The sequence below is a fragment of the Petaurus breviceps genome, unplaced genomic scaffold (genome assembly GCF_028583685.1).
Source record: "Petaurus breviceps papuanus isolate PSGF00001 unplaced genomic scaffold, PetGlider_PUasm1.0 126, whole genome shotgun sequence".
NCBI lineage: Eukaryota > Metazoa > Chordata > Mammalia > Diprotodontia > Petauridae > Petaurus > Petaurus breviceps.
Window position 1 is genome coordinate 43653945 of NW_027185655.1, and position 13493 is coordinate 43667437.

A 13493-nucleotide genomic window follows, 5' to 3' on the forward strand; every position below is an offset into this window, starting at 1 on the left:
GGATACTGAGACAAACAGGGTTAAGTGACTTGCTTAGGGTTCACACAGCTGGCAAGTATCTGAGGTCAGATTTGAACTCAGGAAGATGAGCCTTCCTGACTTTAGGATTGGAAAAATATCTGAGGAGTAGAATCACGATACAGCATTTACAAATATAATACAATTTATAAATGTATTATTTATAAAAATATAATTACAAAATACTATTCAAATAAAGGAGGACAAATTATTGGAGAAATATCTACCATTCATACTTTGGTCATGTCATATAATAAAAATGCCAATTCTCTATGAATTAATTTACAATTTTTTTTTTACCATACCCATCAAATTACTAAGGTGATACTTTTTTTTAATCTAGACAAATTAGTAACTAAATACATTTGAGAGAACATAATGTTCAGACTCTTCAGGGAGGATAATCAAAAGTACAAATGAAAGCAATATGGCACTGATAGACCTCAAATTATATTGTAAAGTAATAGTCTTTAAAACTATTTATTGGTTTAAATAAATAACAAGTAGAAATGAACAAATCAACAAAAAAGGGAAATAAACATAAAAAAAGGTATTCAATAAATTCAATAAAAGTTACCAGGGGAAAGATTTGGGATCGTTTTGGACAAAAACCGCTGCGAACATTTGGAAACATTTGGGCAGAAATTAGCATAACACCATCATTTTATACCTCATATCACAATAAACTCACAAGGAACACATTAAATAAATATGAAAGTTTATACCATTAAAATTAGAAGAGAATGAGATAATGTATTTTTTATGTTATGAGTAGGTAGAGGATTATTAACCTCAAGAGAGATATGGGAAATGATAAAAAATGTTTAAAAAAAATTCACTGGGGCGGCTAGGTGGTGCAGTGAACAGAGTACCAGTCCTGGAGTCAGGAGGACCTGAGTTCAAATTTGACTTCAGACACTTCACACACACACACACACACACACACACACACACAAACTTAGCCATGTGACTTTGGGCAAGTCACTTAACCCCGATTGACCTACCTTCCCCTCTCCAAAAAGCAAAAAAAAAATCACTACACAAAAATACTTTTTTCATTAATAAAATCAATGAAGATAGAATTAGAAAAAACAGTAAAAATAGAAAATTATTATAGAAAACAAAAATTTTGCAGCAAATATAAAATTCTGGAGAAAACACACAAGATGCACAAATATGTACAAATGTTAGATGACTCACAAACTATTCCCCTTTCCCTGCTGCCCACCAATTACTAATAAGCAGACAAACAAAAAAAATGCTCATAGAAATCCTGGGTTAAATCTTGAAAGTGAAAAAAGCTTTTTAAATGCTAAAAGTTATGCTTTAATACCTTCACTTTGAAAATGCAGATATCTCATAAATTTGATGGTTTAAAGTAGGACACTTCGAATCCCTGTTAGAATGGAAATCCTTGAGGAGAGATAATTTTACTTTTGGTTTCATATGCTGTGTGCCTTAGGACACTGCCTGGAACATAGTATGGTATTTAACAAATGCTTGGTGATTGGCTCTCTTAGATTAGAAGAGAAATGATGGATGGAAAAGAAGAGTGCATGTAAGGAAAGCTAGGTGATACAATGTATAGCTATCAATGGGTCAGGTTGGTATCAGGTATAGTCATGGGGATAGGGCGGTCACTAAGATTAATGGTTGAGATAATAGTCTTTTTGGTATCATACTGTTCATTTAAGAGAAGCAATATGCCACTACATATGTCCACCTTATTTATTTTTCCCATGGGGATTTTGTTTTCAAGTAATAAATGAACAAATAATTAAATGATTTATATTTCACGAGGAGCAGGATCCCATCCATAATTTTAGTGACTTGGTAGTATTCATTAGAATTTCCTTTAAAGCTTCCTGATCAGCCTACATGCAAACTACTGGCATATACAGGCAGCGGGAGTAGCAACAGTAGGGCCTCCAAAGCGGTCATAGGTCAGGTAGTGGATGCCAGTTTCTTACAGTGGTTCAGCACAATAGCAAAAGTTACTCATGATGTACCTTTTATTTACTAGTAAGCTATAGGAAGCTACCAGACTCACTTCTTTGGGTTATTCAGATCTTATATATACCACTATACATAGGCCTTAGCTCATCATGTTTCATAAGATAATGATCTTATCTCCTAAGTTCTGGTGCCTTGTGCAAGTGCAAGAAAGGTGGGATTTTTGTTGTTTTTCTTTCTGGAGCTCAATTTCCCAGGCTCAAGCTAAATTATAAACATCTGAAGAATCAATCTCCTTTGAATCCTGCTAATTCACAGCTGTGCTGAGTGACATAAGTTGTGATGCCTTCTGGCTCTGAGCCTATTAGTTGAAAACTATATATATGGGGAGGTTGGTATTTTATTTTGGGGCTTACTCATGGGAAGGATGTTTCTTTGTGATTTGACCAGATGAGATTCTGGGTAACTTGTTAAAGATACTCCTGGTTTTGAGAACCCCGATGTTGGTGGTCCCTGGTCTGGTTGTATCTATTACATTGTTTAGATAGTGGGAACCCTGTTTATTTGCTCTCTGTGCTAATTTCTCTATGTTTCTCTGCTTGAATTTTCTCCATGTTCAGGGTGTTGATGCTTCACCTGAACTAGTCAATGACCTTTACCTTCTTTACTTCTCTGCTTGTATTTTCTCCACAGAGTGCTAACCTTTCCCTTGGACTAGTGAATGACTTATATATGTTTAATTAAAGCAAGGTTGTTGACCCCTTTGAAGCTTTCTTCCCTTTAGAAAAGCAGATCAAAGAACTTGTGCTAGCAAGCCACATGGGTGTGCATGGGTGCTTTCTAATACACCTTGTTAGAGGCAGCATGGTGCAGTGGACAGGAACATGAAGTCTCATTCCTAGCTCTGTCACAAGTCATTTATCTTCCTTGGACTTTGTCAACTCATCTATCAAAAGGGGTGTTGGATTAGATGTCTTGCAGAGTCCCTTTCAGCTCTAAATCTATGATCCTAAGAACCTCGGAGATCCTTTCCAGGTCTAAGTCTATGAAACAATGATGGGGATAAAGAGACAAAGTGTAGTTTAAAAGGTAGATTGTCAGACTTGGAGACAAGAAAGTCTGGCTTCTAGTCCTGCATCTAAAAGCATGCCATATGGCCATAAGCATAATCAATTCATACACTCTCTCAATGCCACAGACAATTCCATCCTGAGATTTTACTATACCAGCAAAATCACAAATCTCATGTTCCACCCATCTTCCAAATACCAAAGAATTAATGGATAAATATTAAGCACTTATGATGAGAAGGGGATATAACTTTTCCTGTGAGGTATTCATTAATTGCCAAAATTATCAAGGAGTAAAAAGTATTTCTGTTTTGTTTTTATTTTAATGCTTTCATTTATCTAGTGGCTAATCCTGCTTATATATATTAAGCAGAACTTAATTTTGGAAACAAAAATCTGGTACTTCATAAAAGTGACTCTAGTTTTAATCTGACTAATTTTGCCAAGCATTATATTTTCCCAACATGGCCCACAATTTAAATTTCTTGAAGGTATTCCTCCATATTGAGGTGGGTTATTCAATCCAACATCACCACCCCATGCTGGTACTCACTAGTGCAAACTCCTTGTTGAGAATCATCTGCTCCACCAGGGATGACTCGTTATGGAAGAGATGGGGCTGCATGTGACTCCACATGTGAGGAAACCACCAGAACTCATCCACAGACCCCAGCAAGAGGTCATCCCCTTCATCTTCCTCTTCTGTTCCTATGAAATAAGTGAAAACTGACTTCAGGGACAGGCAGAAAACCAGTAGCCTGTTCTGCATTTCCTATCATTATAAGGATAGACCCAGCTATTAGTTCAGTTTCAATCACAAGAGTAGAGTTTATATGTCAAGTAAATAAAGTATAGAAACAAAATTCCACTGTATATTAAAATATTCATAGCAGTGTTCTTTTTAGTAAAAGGATTATTAAAATATGTACTTGACAGCCATCAACAAACAAACATTTGCACATACAAAGACTATAAAAGAGGACTGAATATGAAACTCTCAACTCAATCTACCACATAAAATTAAAAAAAATACATTAAATTTCACAAGGTAGGACTGACAGTTTTCTTCCTTTCTGTTTCCCTTCTGAATGTTCTTTCCCTCTCTTCTGTGCATTAAAAAATAACAAATAAAGGAATCCTCTGCCTACCCTTTTCAAGTCATCACAATTTTGCTACTACTTATCATTTTAGCTTTCTTCATATGTGCACTCTTTCCAGCTGAACTGGACTACTCTTTATTCCCCAAGTTTAATATTTAATCTCATGTCTTCGTACATTCCCCACAAGCCATCCTCAAGACCTGGAATGTTTCCTCTCCCCTACTGTCCACCTTTCAGAAGTTTATATCCTTTTCACATTCAGCTCAAGGGCCCCATTTTCCATGGAGCCTTTCATTTCTTTCCTTCCTTCCTTCCTTCCTTCCTTCCTTCCTTCCTTCCTTCCTTCCTTCCTTCCTTCCTTCCTTCCTTCCTTCCTTCCTTCCTTCTTTCCTTCCATCTTTTCTTCTTTTTTTTTTTTCAATCTTTCAGTTGTCAGACCTTTTTCTTTCCTCAAATTATCTTGTATTTTATTATTATTATTATTATTGTCAGATATAGGTATTTTAAAAAAATTGTTGAGTTTCTTTTGATTTCCTTTGACTATAAGTCAAAGAAAAAAAATGTTCTGTATTGTTCTTGTCTGAAAATGTAAGATGCATTTTGTGACTTCAGTCTATTTTTTACCTTCAGTCTATTACCTCTCAGCCAGCAAGTGTGAAGGTAAGAATTATGCTCTATCATCAATCTTTTCGAGTTGTGGGAATTGATCAGAGTTCTTAAATCTTTCATTGTGGTTTGTTACATTGTTATTTCAAAGTATAAGTTGTTCTAATTCTGCTCATTTCACTCTTTATCAATTCATGTCTTCTCTCATTCCACTGAATATATAATTAATTAATATTTCATTATTTTATTGTCCAATGACATTCAATGGTATTCATATATGAAAGGCATTCCTGAAAAAAAAAGCAATTGTTCAGTCATTCCCCAAATGATGCCACCTCTTCCAATTGTGTGCCACTACAGAAAGTGCTCATAGCAGCACTCTTTATGAGAGTTAAGAACTAGAAACAAAACAGTTTCCCCATAAATGAGGATTGTTCAAGAAAACTATAAAATATATATTTGCAGTAAGAAATGAGGACTCTCGGGGCGGCCAAGTAGCACAGCAAGTAAGATCACTGCCTCCAGTGTCCGGATGACCTGGGGATCGAATCCGGGCTCAGATACTTAGCACCACACCCAGAAATAACTGGCCGTGTAACCTTGAGCAAGTTACTTAACCCTGATTGCTTAAAATAAAAAAATAAAAAAAAAATGAGGACTCTAAGGATTTCAAAGGAACATTGGAGTATTTTTATTCCTGAAGGAAGAACAAAACTTACAGAATCACAATAACCATACCAATGTACAATGAATGATAACACCAACATAAATGGGCATGAATAGAGATTGGGTCAAGCATCCTGACACACCCTAAGAAAGCATTTTCATTGCCTGTTGCAGCAAAGTGAAAGAAAAGGGCCAATGTGAATGTTCTCTAAGGTTATATCCCTACAGGAAACTCATGATTTATGAAAAAATCATTAAAATAAAATTTAATCCTGAATAACTTAAAAAACCAATGAGGATTCCTGGGGAAAAAAATCATAACATATACATCTCTCTTCATGGCACACAGGTAGTCCATTATTATTCCCCTAGTTTTACTAGTGTAAAATGCATTTATTGTTAGATGTTACTAGATTGGGAATTTTGCTCATTTACCTTTTCCATGAATCAATCTATAGGAATGTTGGGGTTTTGTCCCAGAAATAAATGACCATTTTTAAATTCATAGGTACTGTTAATTTTTTATTAGTACTTTTAAAATCAAGATGGTGACTAAAAATTATATCATAAAGCTCAAATTTTATTTTAATGACCTTTGAAAATAGTTCAATGTTTTAAATTCAATTTCAACAGTTTTAACTATCAGCATTGGAGATTCAGCTGTGACTTTTAACATCAAGTGTCAGCTTTTTGGATTAGAGAATCATAGATTTGGAGCTTCTAGGGACCTTTGAGGCTAATCCCTTCATTTGATAGATGAGGAAACTGAGGCACAAAGAAATGAATTGACTTGCCTAGGTTCACCCAGCTGGTAATTGTGTGAGACAGGATTCTAATTAAGACTTCAAACTGAGGGCTGAAAATACTACATCATCCTGCCTTTTAAAAATTAGAAAAAAAAGTCTTGAAAGATGAAACTGGAAAGCCAAGAGGCACCTGAGCAAAGCTTATGTTTGGCAGGATTTGCATCTTATGACACTTGTGTTTTCAACCATGCAGTCATTGTTTAGCATTTTTCTGCCAGTGCACAAGCCAAATGGAACCCAATTTGACCTGCTAGTACCAACCTAGTTTTCCCATGTTAACAGTATTAACAGTGATAAAAGTGTGTTTTTCTTTGGAAGATAGATTAGCATTGCACCAAGACAGAAGGAGAACAGATGTTGCAAATGAAAACAAATATTGCTTTAGCATAGACTGATTTCTAGTTATAAATAAAATGGAAAATATATTCTGAATCAACAGGATAGTAATATGCATCCTTCTGATATCTATTGGTTATTATCTAATAATCAACAGATTGAAACTCCAAGTATTAGCTTAATATGAAACTAGGATTAAGAATGTCATGTCAATTCGGAAAGCCTTTTAAATAAAACTTTGAATAAACATTAAACAATCTCCCTGAATTTCCCAGCTGATTATATTTCCTTCAAACAAATCACAGGTCCTGTAGGCAACAAAATTAAGCAAATGTGTACTGTGCACCCACTATGTTCAGTCACTGTGTGAGATGACCACACATAGTAGGTCCACTACTTTCTGTTCTTTAGCATAAAGATTCTTAATATGAGCTCTATTAACTTTGATGCTATTGTTGTTTAAATCTGATAACTGTATTCCAATGTAATTAGTTTCCTTTGTAATTGTAAGTATTTTGTTTTGTTAATTTAAACTCTTTCTGAGAAGGTGGTCCATACAAACATCCAAGGACACAGAAAAAAGTCAAGAACTTTACCTCTAAGAGCTTACATTCTACTTTGGGACATAATATGTACAGAGATAATAGAATAGAAGATAATTTGAGGAGAAAAAAAAAGCTCTGACAACTGAGTGGACTGTAAAAAAATAGAGAAAGAAAGTAAAGATAAAAGCAGTCACAACCTTGGAAAATGGAGCCCTTGAGCTGAATGTGGAAAGGATATAAGCTTCTGTAAGGTTGAAGGTTGGGGGGGATATTCCAAGTCTTGAGCATGGCTTGTGGGGAATACATAAAAACATGAGATTAAATATTAAACTTGGGGAATAAAGAGTAGACCAGTTCAGCTAGAAGGGATCAGAGGAAGGGAACAGAGCACAGAAGGGATCAATATGAAAAAAGCTGGAAAATAAGTAGAAGCAAAATTTGATAGCTTCTAAAAGATAGGCAGAGTATTCCTTGTTTGAACCTAATATAGTCAAAATAAGGAGCCTCTGAAGCCTTTAGAGGAGGGAAATGAAATGGTTAGTATTCTGATGGGGAACTGGTTTCCCTCTTGACTGTGTGTGTGTGTGTGTGTGTGTGTGTGTGTGTGTGAGAGAGAGAGAGAGAGACAGAGAGAGAGACAGAGAGAGCGAGAGAGACAGAGAGAGCGAGAGAGACAGAGACAGAGAGAGACAGAGAGAAAGAGAGAGACAGAGAGAGAAAGCAAGAAAGAAAGAGAGAATGAGAGATAAAGACAGAGACAGAGAGAGAAAGGAGAGGGTTAAAGAGAGAGGGAAAGAGAAAGGGAGAGAGAGACAGAGAAAGAAAGAAAGAAAGAAAGAAAGAAAGAAAGAAAGAAAGAAAGAAAGAAAGAAAGAAAGAAAGAAAGAAAGAAAGAAAGAAAGAAAGGAAGAAAGAGAATGAGACAGAGAGAGAGAGGGTTAAAGAGAAAGGGAAAGAGGAGAGAGAGAAAGAGAGACAGAGAGAGACAGAGACAGAGAGAGACAGAGAGACAGAGACAGAGAGACAGAGAGAAAGAGAGAAGCCTGCATGATCATTAATGAGGTATGTTTTAGGGGAAAAACTTTTATAATATTGATTGGGCTGGATAACTACTGAGGTCCTTCTAACTCTGAAGAGGCTCTGATTTTATGCTTCTAAAAAGTGTTTTAACAGGACTGATTTAATAGAAATTGCAGGATTATTGTTAGGATTGATTAGTGAAAGCCTGGAAACAGGAAGAATCTAGTTCTAGGAAGCTCTCAAAATAATCCTAAAATCTGAATGTTTGTAGAATGTTGATATCAGTGTGGTGTTAGATTCTTGACAATGCATGAAGGATCTTAGATTTAGAATTGGAAGGGACTTTTAATCAACTCCCTAATTTTATATATGGAGAAACTGAGTAGGAAGGATATTCTGTCTCTGATTATAAAAGCAAAAGGAATTGATGCTTATTTGCTTATTCCAGCACTTTAACAGAGAGACATCATTATGAAAGTGTTAGCATTAGCAGGTATGGGGGTGAAAGAGGCTTCACATTGAAGGCTATAATTGACCTGGGTTTTTAAATAAAGGGCTTCTATGTAGCAGACGCAAAGGAGAGAGTGAATTCTACACATGGTAAATAGTACCAATGCATGGAGATGAAAAAGGGAGAATCATCTGTGAGGAAAAGAGACCAAGACACTCTGACTGGTACTAGAGTACCATTCTATTTCCATGAACAATAATTACTTCACATGATATTAATTGTTGAATTAAAGTTGATATTAATGCTACATTAAGACTATAAAAGAAAGCCATACCAGAAAAAGGGCCTACCCCAGTAGATGAAAAATAAATAGTCTTGTTTGTTGTAAAGAAAGCTTTGCTTATAGTTGGCAGCTAGATGAATTGAGTAGCAGGCCTAGAATCAGGAAGACCCAAGTTCAAATCTACCCTCAGGAACTTACTAGCTCTGTGACACAGGACAAATCACTTAAATTCTCTCTACCTCAGTTCCCTCAACTCTTAAAATGTCTAGCATTTATCTTGAAGAGTTATTGTGAACATCAAATGAAATAATAATTTTAAAGCACTTAGAATAGTGCCTGTCAGATTATAGATATTTTAAAAAATGATTGTTGACTTTATGCTACTAATTACAATAAAAAAATCACTGTCAAGTACATATCTCTCGAGCATCATGGATGTGTAGCATTGAAAATAAAAATTTTACTACTCTGACCATCCAGTCATTAAAAAGGAGGAGGAGTAGAAGTAGGAAGAGAAGAAGGAAGAAGAGGATGAGGAGAATGATAATGCTTCTGATTTGTTGTTTCTTATTCTTAACTTGATAGAATGATAAATAACTTAAGACTTATTTGAGAATATTTGAATGAGTAAAGGTTAAGCCAATTTCTCTATGATTATTCCAATGTATTCTGAATAGTCCTCTTTGAGGAAATGTTTCATTTAATCTAAGCTCTGTTGCTTAATTCTAGAAATTATGGGAGGCATAAAACTTATGTGGACCCAGAGTTCACATGCATTAAACACCAGTTGTGGGGCTATGTGGTAATGGTGACAGAAGAAGCAGTACTTTCTGGAGCTCTCAAGGCAGAGATGATAAGGGAATCTGGCAAAAGAAATTGCAAGACACCCTGTGTGAGCAATAGTTAAAGGACCTGATATCATTTGGCAATTTCACTGCCTACACCTATTTGTGGATCAAACAAAGGCAGAGAGGAACACTTTTGCTCAAGAGGGATAGGAAGACTTGAGGAGCAGTATTACTTTTCACCTCAAGGAAACAGGGACTCTGAGGGATAATATTAATTGCAATCTCAAGGGATAAGGCCCCATTTGTGGGGCCCTTATTGCACTTTGGAAGAACTGAAAACCTTCAAATACCCAGAGCTATTTCTGAAAATAGCAGTGCAAAAAAAGCACCTAAAGCTTGAGAGAGTGTACGAATACCATTATTAAAATAAAGTTCAAAATCAAGAAATAGGGTAGGAAAAGGAACAAGTCACAGAAACAAATCTGGACTGGAAAAAGCTATTATAGGGAAAGGGAGAATCAAGACACAAACACAGAAGAAGACAACAAAGTCAAAACAGTCACAAGCAAAGCCTTAATTTAAAAAATGATTTGCACATCAACAAAAATTCCTAGAAGAGCTCTCAAAAATAATTTTCAAAATCAAATAAAAGTGGGAGAAGGGAAATGAAAATAGAGCAGAGGAAGAAAATTTTGAAAAGGGAACTGATGGTTTGGTAAAAGAGGAACAAAAAATATCCAAGAAAATAATACTTAAAAAAAGAAGAGGCCAAATGGAAAGAGGTTCAAAATTTACTGATGAAAATTATTCCTTGAGAAGCAGAATTGACCAAATGCAGTGAAAATGTGCAAAACTCACTGAAGAAAAGAATATCTTAAAAATTAGAATTGGAAAAGGGGAAGCTTCTGACTTCATGAAAGATGTCAAAGAACAATAGAACAAATTTTAAAAAATGAAAAAAAGAAAATGTGAAATCTAATCAGGTGAAAAATATATTGAGGAGAGATAATTTTAAAAGTATTGAGCTACCTGAAATCTGTGATAAAAGAAAGAGTATAGATATCATATTTCAAGAAATTTTCAAGGAAATCTGCCTATCTTAGAAGCAGAGGATAAAATATAAATTGAAAAAAAATCCATCAATGACCACCTGAAAGAGATTTCCAAATGAAAACTCTCAAGAATATTATAGTCAAATTCTAGAGCTCCCAGTTCAAAGAGAAAATATTTCAAGCAGCCATAAAGAAATCATTCAAGGGGAGGCCAGGTGGCACAGTTAGTAAGAGCACCAGCTCCAGTGTTGGGATGACCTGGATCAAATCCAGGCTCAGATACTCAGCACCACACCCAGAAATAACTGGCCGTGTAACCTTGAGCAAGTTATATAACCCCGATTGCTTTAAAAAAAAAAAAAAGAAATCATTCAAATGAGCCACAATCAGGACAACACAAAATTTAGCATCTTCCATGTTAAAGGAGCAAAGAGCTTGGAATTGTGTATTCTGCATGGCAAAAGAGCTATGATTACAGCTAAGAATAGCCACTCAGCAAAAAATGAGTGTAATTCTTTCAGGGGAAAACATGAATATTTAATGAAATAAAGGATTTTTCAAATATTCTTGATTTTGAAAAATGCAAATTAATAGAAAATTTAAATTTAAAATATACTATTAAAGAGAATCAATGATCAGAAGCAAAATGTACATTAAAGGAGGGACAGGATAAAAAAGAGAAAGATAAAGAGAATAAAATAGGATGGAAAGGAAAAAATGCAGAGTTAGTAATTATATCTGTAAATGTAAATGGGATTAACTCACTTATGAAATAGAAATAGATAGCAGAATGTATTGGAAACCATATGGTGTTTATGAAAACACACTTAAAACTGAGAGGCACACATTCAAAGCTAAAATAAGAGACTAGTATAGAATTTGTTATGCTTTAGCTGCTATAAAAGAGGCATGGATAACAATCATAATTTCTGACAAAGTAAAAGTGAAAATGGGCCCATTTAAAAGAGATAAGCATGGAAAATACATCTTGATTAAAGGAATCATAGACAATGAATTAATAACAATACAGAATATATATGTACCATATGACATAGCATCCAAATCCTTAAGGTAAAATTTAAATTTGTTGCAGGAGGAAATAAATAGTATCATTACACTAGTTAAGGACCTCAACTTTCCCCTCTCAGAGCTACATAAATTCGACCAGAAAAACAATAAGAACAAAGTTAAGGAGATGAATAAAATCCTAGAAAAATTAGAGATGATAGATACCTGGAGAAAATGAAATGGAAATAGACAGGACCATATCTTTTTTCTCAGCTGTACATGGCACCTTCACAAAAAACTTACCAAGTATTAGGGTTTAAAACCTTACAACCAAGTGCAGAATGGCAGAAATATTAAATGTACTCTTTTTATATGATAATGCAATAAAAATTACATTCAATAAAGAGCTATAGAAACACATATTAGAAATTAATTGTAAGCTAAACAATTAATTCCTAAAGAATGTATGGGCCAAAAATCAAATCATAGAAGCAAGTAATAATTTCATTAAATAGTAGGGCAACAGTGAGAAAACATTCTAAAATTTTGGGTGTGCAGCCAAGGAATACTTAGAGGAACATTTATATCTGTAAATACAAACATTAATTTACAAAAGAGATAAAATCAATAAATTGGGTATGTAACTTAAAAAAAACCACAACAACCAGGAAAAGAACAAATTAAAAATCTCCAATTAAACACCTAAACAGAAATACTAAAAATCAATGCAGAGACTAATAAAATGGAAAACAAACACATTTATCTAGTAAATCAAGCTAGGAGCTGATTTTATGGGGAAAAATACATAAGCAATTGGTTAATTTAATCTTCTAAAAGAAGAAAACCAAACTATGAGTATCATAAATAAAATGGTGAATGTAACACCAATGAAGAGAAAATTAAAATAATAGGTTTTATTTTGCCCAATCATATGCCAGTAAATTGACAATATAAGATAATGAATAAATATTTATAAAAATATAAACTGCCCAGATTAACAGGAGAAGAAATAGAATGCTTAAATAATCCTATCTTTTAAAAAAGGAAAATGAAAAAATCATAAATGAGGTCCCAAAGAAAAAATTCCCAGGACCAGATGTGTTCACAAAGGAATTCTGCCAACCATTAGAGGAACAATTCATGGCAGTATGATGTAAAATTCCTGAAACTAGGAACAGAATTAGCCCTATCAATTTCCTTTTATGACAAAAATATATTGTTGATACATAAACCAGGAAGAGCAAAAATAGAGAAGGAAAATTATGAACCAATTTGCCTAATGAAGATTGGTATAATTTTTTTAATATAAAACTAACAATCACATTACAACAACATATCACAAAGATCATACACTATGACAAGGTGGAATTCATACCAGTAATACAAAGCTGGTTCAATATTAGGAAAATCCTCAGCATAATTTACAATATCAATAACAAAATAATGAAAATCAAATTATTATCTCTATAGATGCAGAAAAAGTCAACTCTTCAAGAGTCCTTTTTGAGGTTTTCTTGGAAAAAATACTTTTCCTTCTCCAGTTCATTTTACAGATGATTAAACTTAGGCTCACAGGGTTATGTGGCTTACCCAGGGTCACATAGCCAGTAAGTGTCTGAGACCATATTCGAACTTAGGAAGAGGAGACTTTCAGACTCCAGACCCAGCATTCTATCCACTATGCTACTTAGCTGCCTTGCAGAAATTTATACAGACCATATATAATACCCTGCCAAGACAAACATAGGGTCTATACCAACAAAATTACAAAACACTTCACACAAATGAAGC

At 34.4% G+C, this 13493-nt stretch overlaps 1 protein-coding gene across 1 annotated transcript in view; it reads right to left on the reverse strand.

The window, feature by feature from the left end:
* NDST4 (N-deacetylase and N-sulfotransferase 4) overlaps positions 1–13493 on the reverse strand; it is a 406931-nt gene that overhangs the window by 218100 nt on the left and 175338 nt on the right. Inside the window, exon 4 of the mRNA XM_069095536.1 lies at positions 3595–3749. Coding sequence (XP_068951637.1) covers positions 3595–3749 — 155 coding nt within the window. The remainder of the gene's footprint in view (positions 1–3594; positions 3750–13493) is intronic.